General features: G+C 32.4%; 1 protein-coding gene across 7 annotated transcripts in view; it reads left to right on the top strand.

The window, feature by feature from the left end:
• Nucleotides 1–488: 488 nt before the first annotated feature.
• Nucleotides 489–19,277, top strand: part of HLTF (helicase like transcription factor) — a 45,203-nt gene continuing 26,414 nt past the window's right edge. For 3 of the 7 annotated variants that reach the window (XM_039851740.1, XM_039851735.1, XM_039851734.1), the window contains exons 1-13: nt 490–712; nt 1,871–2,078; nt 5,409–5,575; nt 6,704–6,837; nt 7,378–7,475; nt 8,776–8,850; nt 9,013–9,204; nt 11,431–11,526; nt 13,958–14,033; nt 15,362–15,452; nt 17,036–17,115; nt 17,202–17,246; nt 18,077–18,166. In XM_039851740.1, coding sequence (XP_039707674.1) covers nt 693–712; nt 1,871–2,078; nt 5,409–5,575; nt 6,704–6,837; nt 7,378–7,475; nt 8,776–8,850; nt 9,013–9,204; nt 11,431–11,526; nt 13,958–14,033; nt 15,362–15,452; nt 17,036–17,115; nt 17,202–17,246; nt 18,077–18,166 — 1,372 coding nt within the window. In that variant the 5' untranslated portion in view covers nt 490–692. Of the gene's footprint in view, nt 713–1,870; nt 2,079–5,408; nt 5,576–6,703; nt 6,838–7,377; nt 7,476–8,775; nt 8,851–9,012; nt 9,205–11,430; nt 11,527–13,957; nt 14,034–15,361; nt 15,453–17,035; nt 17,116–17,201; nt 17,247–18,076; nt 18,167–19,277 lie in introns of all 7 variants that reach the window. The other 4 variants (XM_039851739.1, XM_039851736.1, XM_039851738.1 and 1 more) reach the window with 4 other exon arrangements.

The raw sequence follows: 19,277 nt of genomic DNA, 5'->3' as shown, positions 1-19,277 counted from the left end.
AGATTCGTCGGCGGGGTTTAAAGTGAATGTTTTGAAGGCAACTACTTGGCGTTAACCACAGGAAATGAAAAGTATCTCGCTGGTACCTCCACGGCTCGTAAATCGCGGAGTTTATTTAGTGGAAGATATTACATGTTCACATCAGATGAGGAAAAAATTAGAAGCAGGATGAAGTAAGGCCTAAAGAATGGGGCTGAGGCTTAGGGTCTGGGGGAAACAGAGGAAGGAGAGTCGTCGCCCTATGAGGCCCGGAATCAAACAAACCGCGGACACCGAGGGCACCTCAGTTGGGATGCTGAGGCAGCGCAGCTTTCGCGCGCGCCTGCCTTGGGGGCGGGGAAGAACCCGGATGGAACCGCCCCTGCAGCCTGGACCCAGCCCACAGTCTTTGAATTGCTGCACAGGGCGGAGTTGCCCTCCCTTCCGTGCCCTGATTGGTTCGTCCTCGTAGGCTCCTCCTCAGGATTGGACGTTCCCAGTGCTAGTCACAGAGCGTCGGTGATCGCTCAGATTGTTGCTGGAAGGAGACAGCGTCGTCGTCTAACGAGAGTCGCGGCGTCTTACAGTGGTTCCTCCCGCGCTCGTGAAGTGTCCTTGGCTTCTCGGCTGCAGGCCCTGGAAAGAGGCGTATCGAGGCGGCTCGAGAACGATCCCGAGCACCCAAGCGTTTCCCTTGTCACCCACACAGCGCCATGTCTTGGATGTTCAAGAGGTGAAGGGGGTAGAGGGGGTGGGGCGCAAGGGGTAACGGCCTGGAGGCGTCCCCAAATGAACCTGACCTTCCCCGCGTTCTTTTCGCGTTCCTCGTGCGTTTTGTGCAGCTTGTATTCGTTTTGCTGGTGGCTCATATATCCGCGGGAGAAATAAATGCATAATCTTGATTGGCATGGGTAGGCTCCTCAGGCGAGTCTCGTGCCAAGGCTTTGGAGAAATCTGTCAAGGGCTGGGGTCGAGGGCTGAGGGGAAGGGCCAGGGGCGCAAGGCTCCACTCCTTTGCGGGGATCGCGACCTGTTCTTTAACAGAACACCTATTACATACCCACCATGCTCTAGGCATTGTGCTCGGAATGAAGGGCTGAGTAAGACAACCCTCGTCCCCAGGTAGCTCATGTTTTATGTGCATGCACAGACGTGCAAATACGTATTTGCAGAGGAGCCAAAAGAGCTATGCGCGACGTATAAGGAAAACGCAAGGAAATTACCTTCTATCTGTTATTAGAGTGGAAACTTCCTGAACCTCCCTCCCCCCCGCAACACGCCCGCGACTTCCCCTTGCCTTTCAGTGTCCAAATTGGTTTACGTGCCTGTTCCTGAAACACTTATCCATAAGGGGACTGAGGTTACCCTTAAACCAGCGGGAGTGGGAGGTGAGGTGAACCTCCCATGATGGCATGGTTTGGATACCTGAATAAAATAAGGGTTCCGTTCGGAGGGAATTAATGGCTGTTGGATGTATTATCTGTAAAGATATAAACGGCTTCACGTATAATGGTAATTCTATATTTGGAAGTCTCTTCTAGCTCAATCTATCGAAATTTTGGCATATAATTAAAGTTACGGACATCATATACATTTCAATTTAAATAGGTGATCACTAGGAAAGAGATTTGTAAATCCTTACTGGGGTTTTCATTTTTAATACGCGTGGGTAGAAGATATATTACTGAACAGTAGGGTTCCTGGAAATCTCCCCCACTCGTTCCAATCCCTGCTTTAACCAGAGTAACTATTAATCTTATACAGCAGTTCCCACATAAGATTTAATTTGTTGAAATAAAGAGAAAACATTTGGCCTATAAGAATGGTATGGTCTTTGAGAAATACTTGGTTAATTTATTTTTCTCTGCCCCCTCCCCCCTTTTTTAAATAGAGATCCTGTTTGGAAGTATTTGCAGACTGTCCAATACGGAGCCCATGGAAATTTTACACGCCTTTCGTATCCAACTTTCTTTCCTCGTTTTGAATTCCAAGATATTATCCCTCCAGACGACTTTCTAACTAGTGATGAAGAACTAGATTCGATTTTATTTGGAACTTTGAGAGGTCATGTAGTTGGACTACGCTATTACACAGGAGTAGTGAGTATAACATTAGATATTAAGTTAAAATGCGATCTATTTGTGGTATTAATCTAGAAAATAAGAATTAGGAGGCGATAAGTGCAGTTAATTTTTTTCCTTTAAGCAATTGAAATATATCTGAGCAAGATAACAAATATCTAATGACTAACATTCTTTTACATTTGTATCATTCTTAGAATATACAAAGGTCTTTTTTGCTGTGTGGTCTCATTTGATTGCTACATTGACTCTGAGGTAGATGAGACATCTATTATCTTGTTCCTAGCTCAGGAAGGTTAAATGATTCTCCCCCAAAGCACAGATATTTTGTTGTATATTTGCACAGTGACTTCCAAGTCAGTCTATTGCTTTCTCCTCTTCTGCCCCTTATAAGCAATATTAGGCTGTTACCTTAGGACATACCTTACTTACGATGCACAAAATAAATCAAGATAAAACACAGACGTCATGGCAGGGTTAGGAAGACATAATTCTAACAGCACAGAAGAGAACTTTCAGGGGCGATGGAAACAATCTGTATCTTGATTGGGATGGTAATTATATATCTTTGTAAAACTCTTGGAATCATATACTTAAAACGTGTGCATTTTATCATATGTAAAATATCTCAAAGCTGAAAAAAAGTTGAAAATAATAAGTATGCAAAGATAAATACCTCAACTTTTATTATATTTTTTCATAATAGTGATCTACTTCAAAATGTCTCTCAAAAGGAAATTAAAAATACAATGCAGATTTGTGTTTTTGTGAAAAACTGGTCCTAATATTTTACTAAGAGAAAAAAGTGATCACTGCAATAGGCATACGATCTCATTTTTATTAATGTATTATATGATTTCAATTTACATGCATGTGTTCACAGATTAAACTGGAAGAAATAACAAAGTGAATAAATTATGGTTCTGAATGGTAGACTTTAGAGATATTTAATGATTTTTCTTTTAGTCATTTAAAAATAACGAACATGTATTACTTATAAAATAAATAATACATTTAAAAATAAAAAAATTAAGTGATAATTACTTTTAATCAACCCACATTTTTATTAAAATCAGAACTGATTCTAAGATCAACAAATAGTGATTGTTCTAAGATCAATAACAACCATAATCTAATATTTCACAATGGTTTAAAGTAATTTAGAAAACAATGTACATTTTGAAAAAATAGCACAAATCAGAAATAGGAAAGCTCAGAGAAGGATATGAGAGCTAGAAAACAGGTGAATACGAAATAAGAACCTGATATTTCAGGAAAAAATTAGAAAAGAAAAACTATTTCATAATTAAAGACCAAAGTAAAAAAGAACACAAAAGTGAATATGGTAAGGGAAATAAATGATGAAAAACAGAGAAGTGAAAAAATATGATCAAAAGGATTTCAGAGGCATTAATAGGTGTATACATATGGCATATGTATATGCAGAGGAGATCTAATATATATAAAGTGGAGTCTCTGAAGAAAAACAAGCTTTGGAACAAAGGAAACATTTAAAACTATAATCAAAGAAAATTTCCGAAATAAAAGAAAAGGACTTTATTATATAGTCCACACTAAGATAAACCTTAATGAGACTATTGGACTTCTAAGATAAGGAAAAATATCTTATTGTTATACAGGCAAAAAAGTCTCAACTATATAGAAAAGAAATATTGGCATCAGAATTTATTTTATGAAACACCAAGATGTTATGGAGAGAAAATTTTTTATATTCAGCCAAGCATCACAAGTATAAACATAAGTTTATACTCAAGTTTAAACATCACAACTATGAATATACAAAAAGTTAGGAAATACTGTTCCTTCCTAAGGAATCAGATAACACATTTCAACACATTTCCAATCACAAAATGATCATAGGAGCTCTAATATAAAGAAAAAATGGAAGAATGAAAGACTAGACAAATCCATATCATGGAATTCTTTCCCAAGGAATCTCCTTCAGAACATGCTTCAGACAACCAAAAAAATGATTTGAGAAAACTTCAACATAAGAAAAATGGGGGAATAGAAGAATTGACAAATCAGACCCTCAAGTTAAGCCAGAAGTGAGAGCTTAAGGCCTTCTCAGGCCTTTCCTGAACAAAGGCACAGCCCCGCGCATGCATATAGCCCTATACTTGCCTATGACCTAGATTCTCAGTAATATGGAGCTGTTCAGAGCCCCTAAAGGTATTTTATTGCCCAGATCTTCCTTTTAAGCCTTTTGGTTATTGTATTTTTTTCTCCCAGCTCTTGCCCACTGCCTATAAAATTATTTTAGACAAACACTCACCCAAGAGAGAGTGTTTTTGTACTACGTGAGCTCACAGGTTAAATAGAAACATCTTTGCAAGTGGGAATCTTCTAGGGAATCATCATACAGGTCAAATAATGGCAGTTCTTTAGGAATGAATCTTGAAAGATTCTGCTTCATTGTGTTCTTTCCTAGCTGCTAGGGTGCACCAAGAATCCCAGCAGGTTACTTTTAAAGGCTATCATGTAGCTGAGAGCTGGCGATGGGACTGGGGCACTGATATTCAGCTTTTTTTTTTTTTAATTAACACTCCCCAGAATCGCAGAGAATTTCTTCAATTCTTTCATTAGTTTCCAGAGTTCTGAAAAAATTGATTCTGACAATTTTTGCCAGTTTTCCAGGGCTTTTATGGAGGAGAGAATTTTCAGAAATTCTTACTCTTCCATTTTCAGTAATGTCTAAGGTAATTTTTAATCAAATGGAATCAATGACATGAGTTGAAGTCTTCATTAATTTTCTTATTCCAGTTCCATTCCTATTTATAATTAATGCCTTTTTCCCCTTTTAGAGTCTAGAGAATTCTTACGAGCCAGACTGCCTAGATTCAAAACCTAGCTTTGCTATATATTAGCTTTAGGACGTTAGGCAAGTTACTTTTCTGTGCTTTGGTGTCTTCATCTGTAAAATGGGGATAATGATAGTACCTACTGATAGGGTTTTGGAGATTTAAAAAGTCAGTCTATGTAATATCTTGGAATACTTTGTCAGCACTCAATAAAGATTACTTGTTTTCAGAAGTTATGATGTTGAACATTTTAAATAGTGTGAATCTTATTTAGTTTTGATCGTAAAGTTTAGATATCAAGGATTTGTTAACTTCTCAATGCATGTAAATAAGAAAAAAACTATAAGAGAATCATTGTATTCTTTAATATTTTGTGGAAATGTGAGTCCAAGAAAATATACATTTTTCATATGCAGTGTTATTCAGTAAGCATTAAAAAAAGAATGGAAATTCCAGATAAAGTATGAAGAAAGCAATTATTGTATGTTTATTATTTATAATGTTCTCTATTCATTATTTTTATTAGGTTAATAATAACGAAATGGTTGCATTACAACGAGAGCCTAATAACCCCTATGATAAGAATGCGATTAAAGTAAACAATGTGAATGGAAATCAGGTTGGACATTTAAAGAAAGATCTTGCAGCTGCATTGGCCTATATCATGGACAACAAATTGGCACAAGTTGAAGGGTAATGTACTTCAGAGTTTAGTTTTAATAATTTTGAGTCGTAGTGGTCTTTGAATTTGTTGAGTCTGAATAGTTTCCCTGACAACTTTTATCACTATCTTTAGTATGTGTTCAATAAATATTTTAATTCTTTTCTCATCTGCCTTTACTACCCTAGCCATCAAACAGTTATTTCCTCACTTTCTTCTTGAATTATTACATGGAGAAAAACAGACTCTGGTTCAAATATTAGTAAGTTCACACCATCTCTTCCAACCTTTTAATCAGAGGTTGTAAACTGATAGCCTGTGATCAGATGTAGGTGAGTTTTATTTTGCTTACACAATGTTTTGAAATTTTTCAATTTTTCCCAATATTCAAATACCTGGATATTCTACATTTTATACATATCATTTTTTTCCATACACATAAAAACTATTTATGAAGATTTTTCTTGACAAAGTGAATATCTAGTAATGCTGGACCCTCCCTTCCACATACCATCAGTTAACTAACTGCTGCCTAGAGACAACTATTGCTTTAGCCAGGGCATACACTCTCTCAGTTCTGCAACCTCTTCCTTTTTTTAAACTCATTTCCTCAGTTACCTTTTCTCTTTTAGGCATTTCTGTTTGTGATCTCAATTTAACTATGCAGTGTTTAGAATATGAAAAGGTGAGTTTGGAAGATAAATGCTTAGCAGTGTCTTCTCACTTTACTGCTGTACTTGCTTTCTTTTCATCAAGTTTTTCAAATATTGAGAATAAACTTACAGTGAATCGTGGATCAGAAATAGTTTTTGCAACTCATTTCTCGTTCTCTCAGAATAGGTTGCTACTCCCAGTGGTTCTGTTAATGAAAGCTCTACCCTTTCAATTAAACTTACTATTTATAGGCTGTCCTTGTATTTAAACACTACTTTATCCCATCTTAGTTTCTTCTGGCATTCTTTTCCTAAAAACAACCCTTTTCTTCTGATTGTTGTCGATTCTGTTCTCTGTTCTTCTGTCTTTTCTAGTCTGCCCAACTAGTTCCTCCTTATTTTAGATTCCTGTAAAATTTGAATGCAGCACTTGGAATATTTAACAGTTAGATTCTTAATGGAAGCAAACAAATGACAATTTCTTTTCTTCCTTCTTAAAAACAATAGGGTAGTTCCTTTTGGTGCAAACAATGCTTTTACCATGCCTCTGCATATGAGTCTTTGGGGAAAAGAAGAAAATAGAAAAGCAGTTTTAGATCAGTTGAAGAAACATGGATTTAAATTGGGTCCTACACCAAAAAGTAAGTTTAGGATTTAATATACTATTATTTTGATGTTGTAAGAATTCAGGGATTGTAAACTTTTATTCTCTTAAGTAATACTTTGAATTTGGTTGGCTAAATTAATTTGTGCTGAAGGCTCTAAGTTCTAACTTTTTTCGGAGTCTTTTTAAAAATATCTCTGATTTTTTTTCTCTTTATTTTGAAGCAACTATACATTCATAGGAGGTTGTGCACGCATACACGCAGACACACAGACACACACGTACAAGTAGGTCCTATAGTTTCTCCCCTAATTTTCCGTAATGATAATATTTGCAAATCTCTGATTGTAAGCATTCTCTTTGATAAATTAAAGACAATAAGAATCTCACAATAGGGAATAAAAAAGTATTGTTTAATGATGTGTTTTTAAATGACTCAGGATTTAGCTTTTAAAAAACTTTCAAATATGTTAAGAGAATTTTTAATGCAGCTTATTCTTCAAGTTTTAAAAGCTATTTACTAAAAGATAGTCTATTTCATTTGATGATTTTTTTCTTTTCATTTTGTAAATCACAGCTTTAGGATTCAGTTTGGAAAGCAGTTGGGGCTCTGGAAGAGCTGGGCCAAGCTATAGTATGCCAGTTCATGCTGCAGTACAGATGACAACTGAACAGGTATGCTTTTCTTTTATTTTGTAATCTAAAAGTGAATTTTAAATGTTGAAGAATGAGTTTTAAAAGAATAAGATAAATATGTATGTGCTGGCATTAGTTATCTTCAGATATGTTGTTAAGTTAATGAAACAGGATAAATAGAATATATAATGCAAAAAGAAAGAAGTAATAAGGAATATAAGTGTGGAGAAAGAAGTAATAAGGAATATAAGTGTGGAGACACATTGATACATATATTAAAACACATACATTGCTGTATATGAATGGAATGTTTTAGTACGTTTTCATGAAATTTTTAGAATGTCTAAATATTTTATAAAAATTGAAGCTTGAAACTTTTTCCTTTCTGTAAAGGTTGCAAATGCCGTGCTAAAAATATTAATTCCAAATCTTTGGCATTAGTTTAGTTTTTACTTTGTTTAATTTGTAATCCAGGATACTGTTATACTGAGTTAGTTTGAAAAAAAGGATATAAAATAAAGTAATGCAGATCAATCTGTAAATTAAATAAAAAATGTCTCTATCCATCACTGCTAGCCTTTTTATATTCTAATTGTAGTTATTCTATTTTCCCTGCTTGTCGTTCGAAGGGTTTGAACCTGTGTCTGGTGGGTAAAGCCCTGGTTACCTCTCTTAACTTTTTAGAGTTGGCCTGATTTCTTCCGGGCTACTGCTGTGTATACATGTGCTAATTTACAAAAGTAATTGTAACATATATATAGTGCTATAAAATTTGACTAGATCAGTTTAAAGAACCAACTAAATTAGCATAAGATTGAAATCATCCAAATATTTTATAGCACATGGCAAGTTCTTTATTGCAATAATAATAAGTAAAATTTTACTGACTGAAAAAAAAGTCAAATGTACCTGGTAGGATCTGCCAGAATGGTTTGAATACAACTAACTAATAGAATCATAGAATTTCAATGTCAGAAGGAACCTTGGAGACTCTGTAAATCTAGTTTATTCTTTTGATTTTACAGGAATGAGATATAGGGCTATAAGGGTTAAGTGTCTTGCCTAAAGTTATATATAGGTTTATTTGTGACAGAGCTGTGAGTGAAACCCAGGATTTATATCTCTGTTCTGTATTCTGTCGACTGTTAACATAGTTACTTATACCTAAAGCATTTATTTATTCTGCCTTCAATGAGCAGTGTAGTATCTCTAAGAATTAATTTATGTACCTTTTGGTAATCAATTTTTATAGTTAAATAAATGATTTGAACTCAGTGAGTTAAGTTTAATTACTTTAATTGGTTTGTTTTATAATATTTCTTATTGCTGTTTATTGTAGCTTAAAACAGAATTTGACAAATTGTTTGAAGATTTAAAAGAAGATGATAAAACTCATGAAATGGAACCAGCTGAGGTACCGAACCAGTATTTTCTATTTAAAAGTATTTGGAATTTAAAAATATTCTGTTACTTGATATATTTTTTGTCATAAGATCAACTGTTTTCCAGATTTCGTGAGGAGGGGGAGAGAAAGGGCTTATTATATTTCTATTTATTACATTCCTTTTATTTATAGGCTATTGAAACACTATTGCTTCCACATCAAAAACAAGCTCTAGCTTGGATGGTTTCACGGGAAAACAGTAAAGAACTTCCACCATTCTGGGAACAGCGAAGTGACTTATACTATAACACAATAACAAATTTTTCTGAGAAGGATCGACCAGATAATGTCCATGGAGGAATTTTAGCTGATGATATGGGTTTGGTAATTATTTTTTCTTTTGTTAATACAGTTTTATTTTGTGATTATGATTTTACAGAAATAATTTTGAAGTAAATACAGATAAGAATATGTTGGTGCCAGTTTGGTACTAGATTTTACATTTAATGTAGAACACAGTTTTTCCTATGGTTTTTACTTAAAATAATGGTGAGTTTTTTTTGTTGTTTGGTTAAGATACAATTAAAATAATTAGTGATAATAGAAATATGTGTTTCTCAATTTTTTTTTGTAGTCTATCACAAATGTGATACACTGAATATTAAATACACATTTATGTTTCCTACACCAGCAGGTTTTATACTTTTTGGTCTCAAGTAACCCTTTAAGTTCCCAAAGAGCTTTGTTTTCATGGGTTCTATTTATTAATATACCTATAATAATTATAGTATTAGACATTAAACAAAAAAATTTTTAATTATTTTAAATTAACAGTTAATAAACTTTACTTGTTAATAGAAGTAGCATAATTTTAAGTGAAAAGTATTCCAAAACAAAAGCAGTTTTGATAAAAAGACTAACATTGTTTTTTTTTTTTGGTAAATCTCTTTAGTGTCTGGCTTAATAGAAGACATCAGAATTTTCATATCTGCTTTTTCATTCAATCTGTTAATAATATGGTGTGTTGGTTATAGTTGGAAAAGGGAGGAGTATTTTAATAGCCTTTTTAGGTAACCATAGATATTCTGCTTTGATACAGTAACAAAATTAAGCAAGTATTAGTTTATTAGAGATTAATAGTTTTAATGTAGAACTTAAAAAAAAAATTATCAGCGAACTTTATATATTCTGTTTCATTAAAATCTATCAGTGTAGCTTGCACATTGAATGAGTTACACAGATCTATCAAATGTTGATACGTTTCATTATAATGATACCAAAAATTTACATTCATTGATAATACTGTTGATCTTACTAGGCATTTACATTTTGGGAAGCTGCTATGCTCATAGTGTCAGATACAAGTTTTCCAACATTTTAATTTTTGCTGGAAAGCTCAGATTTTATCATTAACAACAAATACTGTCAATTGTTTTCCTTGAAGATGATAGCTTTACTTTGCTTTCTACCACTCAGTAATGAATAACTAGTTGTTGTTCATTCTTTTAAGTAAAAATAATGATGTATGAAAAAGTGATGATGTGTGGCAATACATGGTGGCTAGTTGAGCTTGCAACTTGGTTTCACAAATGATATTTCTCTAGGTAACCCTCATATTTTGGTACACAACAGAAGTAATTTATGTGTACCTTCCATCTTGTTATACAGAATATTTAAAAGGTGTGTACTTAAGAGGCAATATTTAATAAAAGTAATGTGTACTGCTTCATCAAGAACAGTCTTAACATACTTAAAGTGAAATTGGCATTAAAATTTTTTTTTACTGTATGTGGCAGTTAAGAATACAATAACCACTATTATGATGTAGTGGCAGCTACTTTATTTCATGCTAAGGCACCACCAGTTTTGCCTACCATGGCATTTTGTGGCATAACTGCAGATGTCAACACTAATAAGGTCTTAGTAGTATTATGAAAATAGTTTTGACCACATATACCCTTGAAAGCATTCTGGGGTCCCCTAGGGCCTGTGGACTACACTTTGAAAACTACTGCTTTACACTGCTTTAAAATTCCCAGATATCTATTTCTGTGTTGGTCATTATAAATTCAGCTATGGAAATTAGTAAAAAAACTGCATGTTTTTATTTAAGAAACATGCACAAAGTATATCATGTTCTTTATACATTATTGGTAAGTTATAACTGTTAAGTGTTGGAATTATCTTTAAATGAAATTTAATGAAATGATTACCTCATGTGCATAGTAGAATTCCTAATCATTTTAAATTAGCTCTGAATTAACAGGAAACGAAGTTATAGTTTTGTGATAAAGTTATTAGTTCAGAGTTAAATGTAAAATCTTAGAACAGTAGTCATTCAATAAAATAACATTTCTTAGAGATGCTTATAGTATTTTATAAGAGTAAATCATTTAATAATTCCTAGTAATGCAGTGTGGGAAAGTATTTCCTAACTTAATGAAATACTTTTCATTAATATGTATACCATTTAATAAAATAACCTATACACTTCTGTGGCTTTAAATGCTATATGATATTGGTTCCTTGATTTTAAAATTAGTTTTGGAATATTCTCTGGTCAACTGAGTTTAAGAATCTGACCATTTGTCTTTTTAAAACATTTTAAAGGGCAAAACTCTGACAGCCATTGCAGTAATTCTTACCAACTTTCATGATGGCAAACCTCTTCCTGTTGAAAGAGTTAAAAAAAGTCAACCAAAGAAGGTGAGTATTTCCTTTGAAGTCTCTGGATTAGTGTTAAATGTTTGTCATTAAAAGTTGCCAAAAAAATTAATAATATCTAATGTTTTCAAAGATGTGATGAGTGGCCTCTCATGTGTTGTTGATAAGAGTGAAAGTCAGACCACATTCTTGAGGGCAATTTGGTAATTTTTATCAGGAGCCTTGACAGTGTTTATATTTTTGACTCAATAATGCCATTTAAAGAAACTACCTGAGTTATCAGAAATGTATTTTTCCAAAGATAAAAGTACAAGTTTTTTCCCCCCAGCGTTGTTTTAAATACAGAAAAGAAAAACCTCTAAGGGAACAGTTAAATTATAATATAGCTATAGAACTTAGTATTATTATGCAAAAAATCCTATTTTTGAAGAAAACTTTCATGATATTTTTTGAGTTAAAAAATGGTCCAGGTACACATCTGTGTAAATATATATTAATGTATGTCTAAGTGTAGTTATATACACTTTATGTGCCAAAATGTTAATAATGATAATTATGTCCTAGTGATGAGAATATGGGTGACTTTTCTTGATATTTAATTTATATATATTTATATAGCATACATACACCTAATATATTTATATTCCATTTATAAGAATTAAGAATGAATTAATTTTATGGGAAAATGATTAGAATGAAACAATATTCTTCATACTCAGCTGAAAATTGAAAGAACTTTAAAGTGGGAAATAACTAAGCAAAAATCTATGCAAAAATCTTTTTTTCATGGGACTTTTCTGTACTGCTTTTCTTATTTTTTAGATTTCAAAGAGGCTGCACATTAATTTTCTACCACTGCTTATTGAGATTCTGTTTTATTAATTTCTGCCCTTAGTTTCATTTCCTTCTTTATACCTTTATTAGGAGTTTAACTCTATTGTTAACGTCTGAGATTCACTTTCCTATTTTGAATAGTCCAGTGCTTTACATCCTCTTCTTTTTACATTTGGTCATTAAAACTAAAGAGTAGCACCTAAGATTGCTTTTAGCTTTTGTGTCAATTATCAATTTAAAACTTATCAGTAAAGCTTACCCTTTCCTCCCCAGTATCAGCCATGCATTTGAGGTGTTATGTAGTTGGAAGGTTTTAGGATATTTAGTTTGCTACGTTAGTTGAAATTAAGGCTGAAAATCTGATTTTCAGCTTAGAGTTTATTGCAACAAAAAATTTCACTGTATTTCAAATAGATTTAGATATTATAAGCTTACAGAGTAAAATGCCACCAGTTTAAATTCCATTAGATTGGAGTATAGTATGATTTGATAGTTTGGACTCTGTACAAAGTTTATCTTTGAATTGTATGAAGAAAAAGTTTCCTAAACAAAATTATTTAATATAAAAATAATGTAGAAGACTTCTTTATTTGTGGATAAAATTTTAGATTATTTTTTGCACACTGTTTAATATAATATAAATGGTTGTACTAATCATTAAAGAAGATTGAAAAGCATTTTTTACATCAATTTCTTGGAGATAATGATTTAAAAAGTTAATTATCTAAAATAACTCTTCTAGTTACATATCTCTAAAAATGTTACATTTTGGATTTTTAATTTATTTTTTCTGATACCATTTGAAGGGGATGTTTCTTCTTTCAATCATATTTTTAGTAGAACTTAACTCTAATGGGATTTTATAAGATGTTTAAAATTCAGTTTTTTAAAACTAAAATCAGATATCCTTTATTAGTCCTAATTCTCAGCAAAAATTACTTTGTACTCCTGCCCGCCACTCCTAACTTCCATTCTGATTAAGGTTTTGATCACCCACATTCCTTTTTAAATGGCAAGAATTAATTTAAACTCAATTTTATTTGTCATTCCTATCTACAGATTCCAATCAAGAATTAGAAATAAGATTGGAGGAACCCTGCCCTACTAGACTCAGTTAGAAATATTTCCATAAAGAAGTATAAAGTTTTACTTTTATAGAAGTTTTTGTACTCATGTACACATTGATGCATTTTGAAACAAAAGGGTACACGTGAAGGGAAAAGGAAGAAAATTGAGAGGAAAATCTTCAATAGAGTAAGGAAAGAGAGAAAAAGGATGGCAATGGCAACCTCATTAAAGGTCCATTCATCTGAGAATTCTTTTTAATTTTAAAGTAAATCCCATTTTATGAATATTTCTCATAGTAACTAATATGCCATATATAACTAAGGTTTGCTTTTTGTATTTCTTTTGAAAGGTAAAGACCAACTAGTTTTATTTTATGAACCTGTGAAAAAAATTTTAATCAATTTGTATATTTTTCCTTTTCACTTAATGCACTTCTCTCCTTTGCTCTAGAATGGAGTAACAATTTAAATAATCTTTATTATGTAAAATAAAGCATTATAAATAAAGATGCATTTTAAGTTTATTTTAAACTGACAACAGTACTATGTAAGATATATACTTTTTCATCCAGGAATGTAATGTTAACGATGAATCTATGAAACTTGAAGGAAACAGTACCAATGAAAAGACAGATGGACTATTCAAAGGTAAAGTTTAATTTCGAACATGACTCAATATTTTATTTAGATTTTTCCAATTTAATCATGTAATACCAGCTTTGGCTTTGTACTATACAAAAACTATAGATTTCTTTTTCTAAAGAATTTCATAAGGACTGATAGGAAAAATTTCATCAAGGAGGTAGTGATGAAACTGGGTGGTAAAGAAGCTGAGAAAGAACATTTTTAGTTGAGAAAAATATCTTGTGGAAGGGCAGTAAAAAGGCAAGAAAAAAAAAGCAAAAAAAAACCTCACAAAAAACACAAAAAACCAGAGCACTTATTGTTCTGGGAACTCAGAGTAGTTTATGGTATTTATAATGTGATGTGCATGGATAACAGCAGATAAAGAGAACCAAATTCTGAAGTCAGAGGAGAAATAAAGAGATCTCTGGATTTAGCAGATATGGTTGGATTTAGTAGTTAATCACCTTTACGATATTAATTTCTGAAGATTGGTTAGAGCAGAATAAGATTGAAAATATTTTAAGGTAAAAATAGTAGATGAATAATTGGAAATAACTGTGTGTTATTACATATTTTGGTTTGTTTGAGATAGGAGAAATAGAAAAATAGTTGGAGAAAGATGCAGAATCGAGAGCTTTTATTTTTTACTTTTTGTCTTTTGTTTTTTTGGTTTAAGAAAGAAATCCATGGATAGGAAGAGATTTTGGATACAATGCAGAGAATAGTTTTTTGGCCTGTGGAAGGAAATGAGATCAAGCAAATAGGTAGATGAGTTAGCATTAGAAAGAAACAAAGTGTAGTTTATGGAAAATATAGATAACTGAGGGAATAAAATGGTATACAATTATAGAAGATGACATCTGATGAATCATGTTATCTTCTGGGAGAAAAAGGAGTTAAGAATGTAGGCAAGGGATTCAGTGTGTAGTATATAGATCATTCTGGTTAGCGAGTAGTAGGGAGGCTGTGTGTTATATAAAAGAGTTGCTAAGTGACATGAGGTGAGAGCTGAGATGAAAATGTAAATTTATAGTAAAATCAATTTATTGTTTATCTGTTTCCAGCAGCTCTTAGCTGCCTTGGTACAATAGAAAATTAAGCCAGTGTGGGGATTGGCTGGATGACTACAAGGGGAAGACTGGGTACAATAATGGAAGGAACTCTTTAGTAAGAAAATACTAGGTTAAGAAACTAGTAGAGTAGCTGGCTGATTGACTAAAGGAGCAGAAATGAAGATATTAAGAAAGTGAAACTATTGAGTTGGAAAACCAAGGTTTTAAGAAGGATACTGCCAGTCTAAGACAATTTACTAATGGTTTATATATTTGTATTTTTCTTTGAAATGGCAGGATCTAGATGTAGTGGAGAACCCAGTATTTCAGATGTCAAGGGAAAGAATAAATATTCCAAGTCAGTATTGTCTGGCACCCGCTCCAAAAGGTAAACTCTGTTATGGTTTGATTATATGTAATATGTTTATTTAAACTCTCCATTTTTTATATTTATAGGAGAGAGATAGGAACATTATATCTGAGTAACATAGTTCTTTCAAATACATTCTTTTATTTGAAACTGCCAAGATCACTGTGACTTAGGCAGGTGGGCTCTTCTTTTATAGGTGAAGAAAAGTAATATTAATCTATAAAGAAGTGAATTGGTAATTTTTAATGATCACTTGTCTTTCTATCACTTTTTTCCTATTTCTTTTATACAGGAAGTAAGATCTAACTTCTGGGTTTTTTGTTTTTGTTGAAACTTTAGAAGAGTTTTCTTTATGAATTTGAGGAGGTGAAAACAGACATTTTTATTGGATGGCTTGACAAAAGCACTCTTTGCTCATCTCAGTTCTTTCTCACTTTACCTTTAGTGGAAATGAGACATGATAAAGTTATTAACGGAGAGTATTATATTAATGTAGGCTAGAGGAAGTATTTGAATAAAACATATAATGCCCCTCAAATCTCAACATGAATATGTTAACTTTATAAATTTTATTTGCCCTCTGAAGTATATCGAAATACTTGGCTTTTGTGGTATTCTTTTGTCTACCAATCAGTATCTGCTTGCCTAACCTCAAATATGAGTTTGTTAGTTCTTTCACCAACAGAAATCTCAAAACTTGAGCACTGTTAATTGTTATCTATGATTAAAACCCAACTGAGCACAAAACCAGGACTCATCAGTTTCCCTCTCATCTAAATCTCCAATCTTACAACTCTGAACTGACCCTGAGACTGGTTAATAGCACTATAGCACTATTAGGTGGACCAGATCAGATTGAAGGACATGGAAATAATAATAATGAGACACGGGAAAACTAAAAACAACAACCAACACACATATTACATCTAACACATATATGCCTACTGTGCTATAGGCACTATTTTAGGGGCTTTGTATGTACTAACATTTTATCCTATGAAGCGGAATGTATCTTTTTTCCTGTTTTCTAAATGGGGAAACTGATGCATAGAAAAATATTAGATATTTTGCCTAAGGTGACACAACAAGTAAGTGGCAGAATGGGGATTCACATCTGTGCAGTCTGACTGCCAGAGCCCATTGTTCTTAGGCACTTAGCCACTGTACTATACTGTTTCTACAGAAAATTTACAGAAGTTTTCATTGTGAAAGAATTATATTTTTGCCTTTTAGCTGCTTATTTCATTGTATTGGAAGTGTTTTCTTTGATGAGTCATTTCTTTCATTTCTTTTTTGTTCTAATTTTATGCAAGTTTTAATTGAATTGAACTCAGTATTGAAATGATTACTATTTTAAATTGGTTTACTTTTTAAATTTATTTTAATAATGGTACTTTATTTTGTATAGTAAATGCATCGGTTAGGAAAGCAACTGCTTTGAACAAATTCGACTTTCATTTGTCAAATAAAAAGTTTCCCTTGAATTTTTTTCAGAAAATAAGCAGGAGCAGGACAAAACATTAGTGTTGCATTTATTAGACATATTTTTATATCTCATTTTGTTTTGGGTTGACAAATAATGTGTAATGACTTAATTTTAGAAGAAAAATTGCTGTCCAGTACACTGAAAGCAGTGATTCAGAGGAAATTGAAACAAGTGAATTGCCACAGAAAATGAAAGGTAATATGAAATAGATTTGATTCGATACTGTGTCCTATATTCTAATTTCCTCATGTGACCATTTTTATTTCTGTTTTTGTTTGTAGGCAAACTGAAAAATGTACAATCAGAGACTAAAAACAAAGTAAAAGGTATATATATACAGCTCAATATCTGTAATCTGCACTTAAATTATTTCAGTAAAGCTCCATCGATTTGTACCTCTCTATCTTGGTATTCTTTAGTAATAGATCTTAAACCTGACTGCTGTTTATATTTGAACTAGTCATGGAACTTATCAAGGGTATTGAATGAGGGAAATTGAAAGAATAGTTTCAAATTAAAATCTAAGAGAAAATGTTTAAATCACCTTTAAACAAGACAGGATGATTTTCTACTATTTGTAAAATGACTTCAATAAAACTTTATTTGTATATGTCTAAATTGTAATTTCAAAAGTAAAGTGGGAATATTATTAGTTTACATTATTATAAATGTAAAAATAACCAGTGAGTATCTTTCCTTTTTTTATCTTTAAAATAAAGTTTTTTTTTTTCCCCTCTAAGTCAGATCATAATGTATTCTTAATTTAGAAATTGTATTGCATTTGGAAAATAACTCATCAACACTTACCCGAATTTGGCATCCTCATCATTAGAAGTCAAATTCCTGTTTCCTTGAAAAAAATTCTTCCCCCTGGGAGTCAAATCACTTTGCATATATCTCTTCCTCAGGAAAAGCAACAGTTTATTACAAATGACTGCATTCCTTCTTTGAGCTGGAAAGATATGCTTAGTTTTAGTGTCAGAAGAGGCAATTTTGGTTACCAGAAATTATCTTATTCTTTTTTAATAACATAAGCTCTTAAGATAGAGAGTGTGGAAGTGGTGTTCTATTTCCTTTCCTCAGAAAGTACCTGTACCTAAGCACTGGAGAGAATTAGATTTCAAATATCTTAACGATTCTATGGCTTTTGCTTCAGCAGGATCTTCTAAGGTTAAAGAAGATGCAGAATTTGCATGTGCACTTACTTCATCTACCCCTGCAACAAAAAAGAAAGTGTTGAAAAAGGGTCGGTAAATCTGCTGGTTTTTCAGCTTTGTTCTGTTTTTTCTATTTTTCAATGGAAAAATTTTTAAATGACAAAAGTTATAAAACTGTATTATAAGTTTAGAAATTAAAGAAAAAGAATACATAATCCCATTTTTTTAAAATTGTGTTTTCCTTCCAATATCTTTTCCTATTATTTTATTTAGGTCAAAAATTGATGGGAGGAGGTCCCTTACTCATCTGAGTAGCAGAGGTATTTCTTCTAGTGAAGGCACAGAGCAATTTATCGCTGCTTTAAAACTTAATTTAATTTGGATTCATTTAAATTATGATAAAGATTTATTTCCTGTATGAGTAGAATTTGCCTTTTAAGAATGTTAGTGTTCTTTATTATTTATTATAATTTTGTATTTTGTAATTGACAGGAAAACAACGTTGCTTAGGAGTCTAAATATTTGAGACAGAGATCGAACTCAGGTTAAAGAGATTTGGCATAAGTTGTATCTCTGTACCTAAGTCTCTTTTATTTTACATGTTAGGGATCCAGCAGACAAAGGTGTATTTTCATGGAGCTTATGCCTAACGATAAGAGAAACATTAAATAAGTAAATCATAATTATGGACAGTAAGTGCTGTGAAGAGAAAAACAAGATAGTGAAATAAGGATTAACTGAAGGAGCCTTTTTAAGATGGTGATATTTGAGCTAACAGAATGATAGGAAAGAGCTAACTTTTGGTCTAAGACAAACAATTAGGAATAGAAAATACTAGCATTTTAGATTACTTTTGACCATTGTTTTAGAAATTTTAAGAAATGTTGAACTTTTAGTTGAGATAGAATTAGAATTGAGATGGAATTAAGTTCACACAAAAAGTTTCTGTTGCAGACACATAGCCGTTAATACAAGAAACTTAAAAATTCATAGCTGTGATAAAACCAAAGTAAACATATTTCTGGAAGAGAAACAAAAATCAGAGTGGAGATAGAAGCCATATCTTGTGGTAAATAGTGATTTCTTAAGACTCACAAAGTCATAAGGGAAAAATTAAATTCTACATTTAAAATTTCCATGCATCAAAAGACACTGTAAACAGTGAAAAATGATGAAGCTGCAGGAGATATTGATGATAAG

This window comes from Pteropus medius, unplaced genomic scaffold (genome assembly GCF_902729225.1).
Source record: "Pteropus medius unplaced genomic scaffold, Ma_sr-lr_union100, whole genome shotgun sequence".
Classification (NCBI taxonomy): domain Eukaryota; kingdom Metazoa; phylum Chordata; class Mammalia; order Chiroptera; family Pteropodidae; genus Pteropus; species Pteropus medius.
The sequence above is the reverse complement of the archived record's forward strand: the minus strand, read 5'-3'. Positions and strand labels throughout refer to the sequence as shown.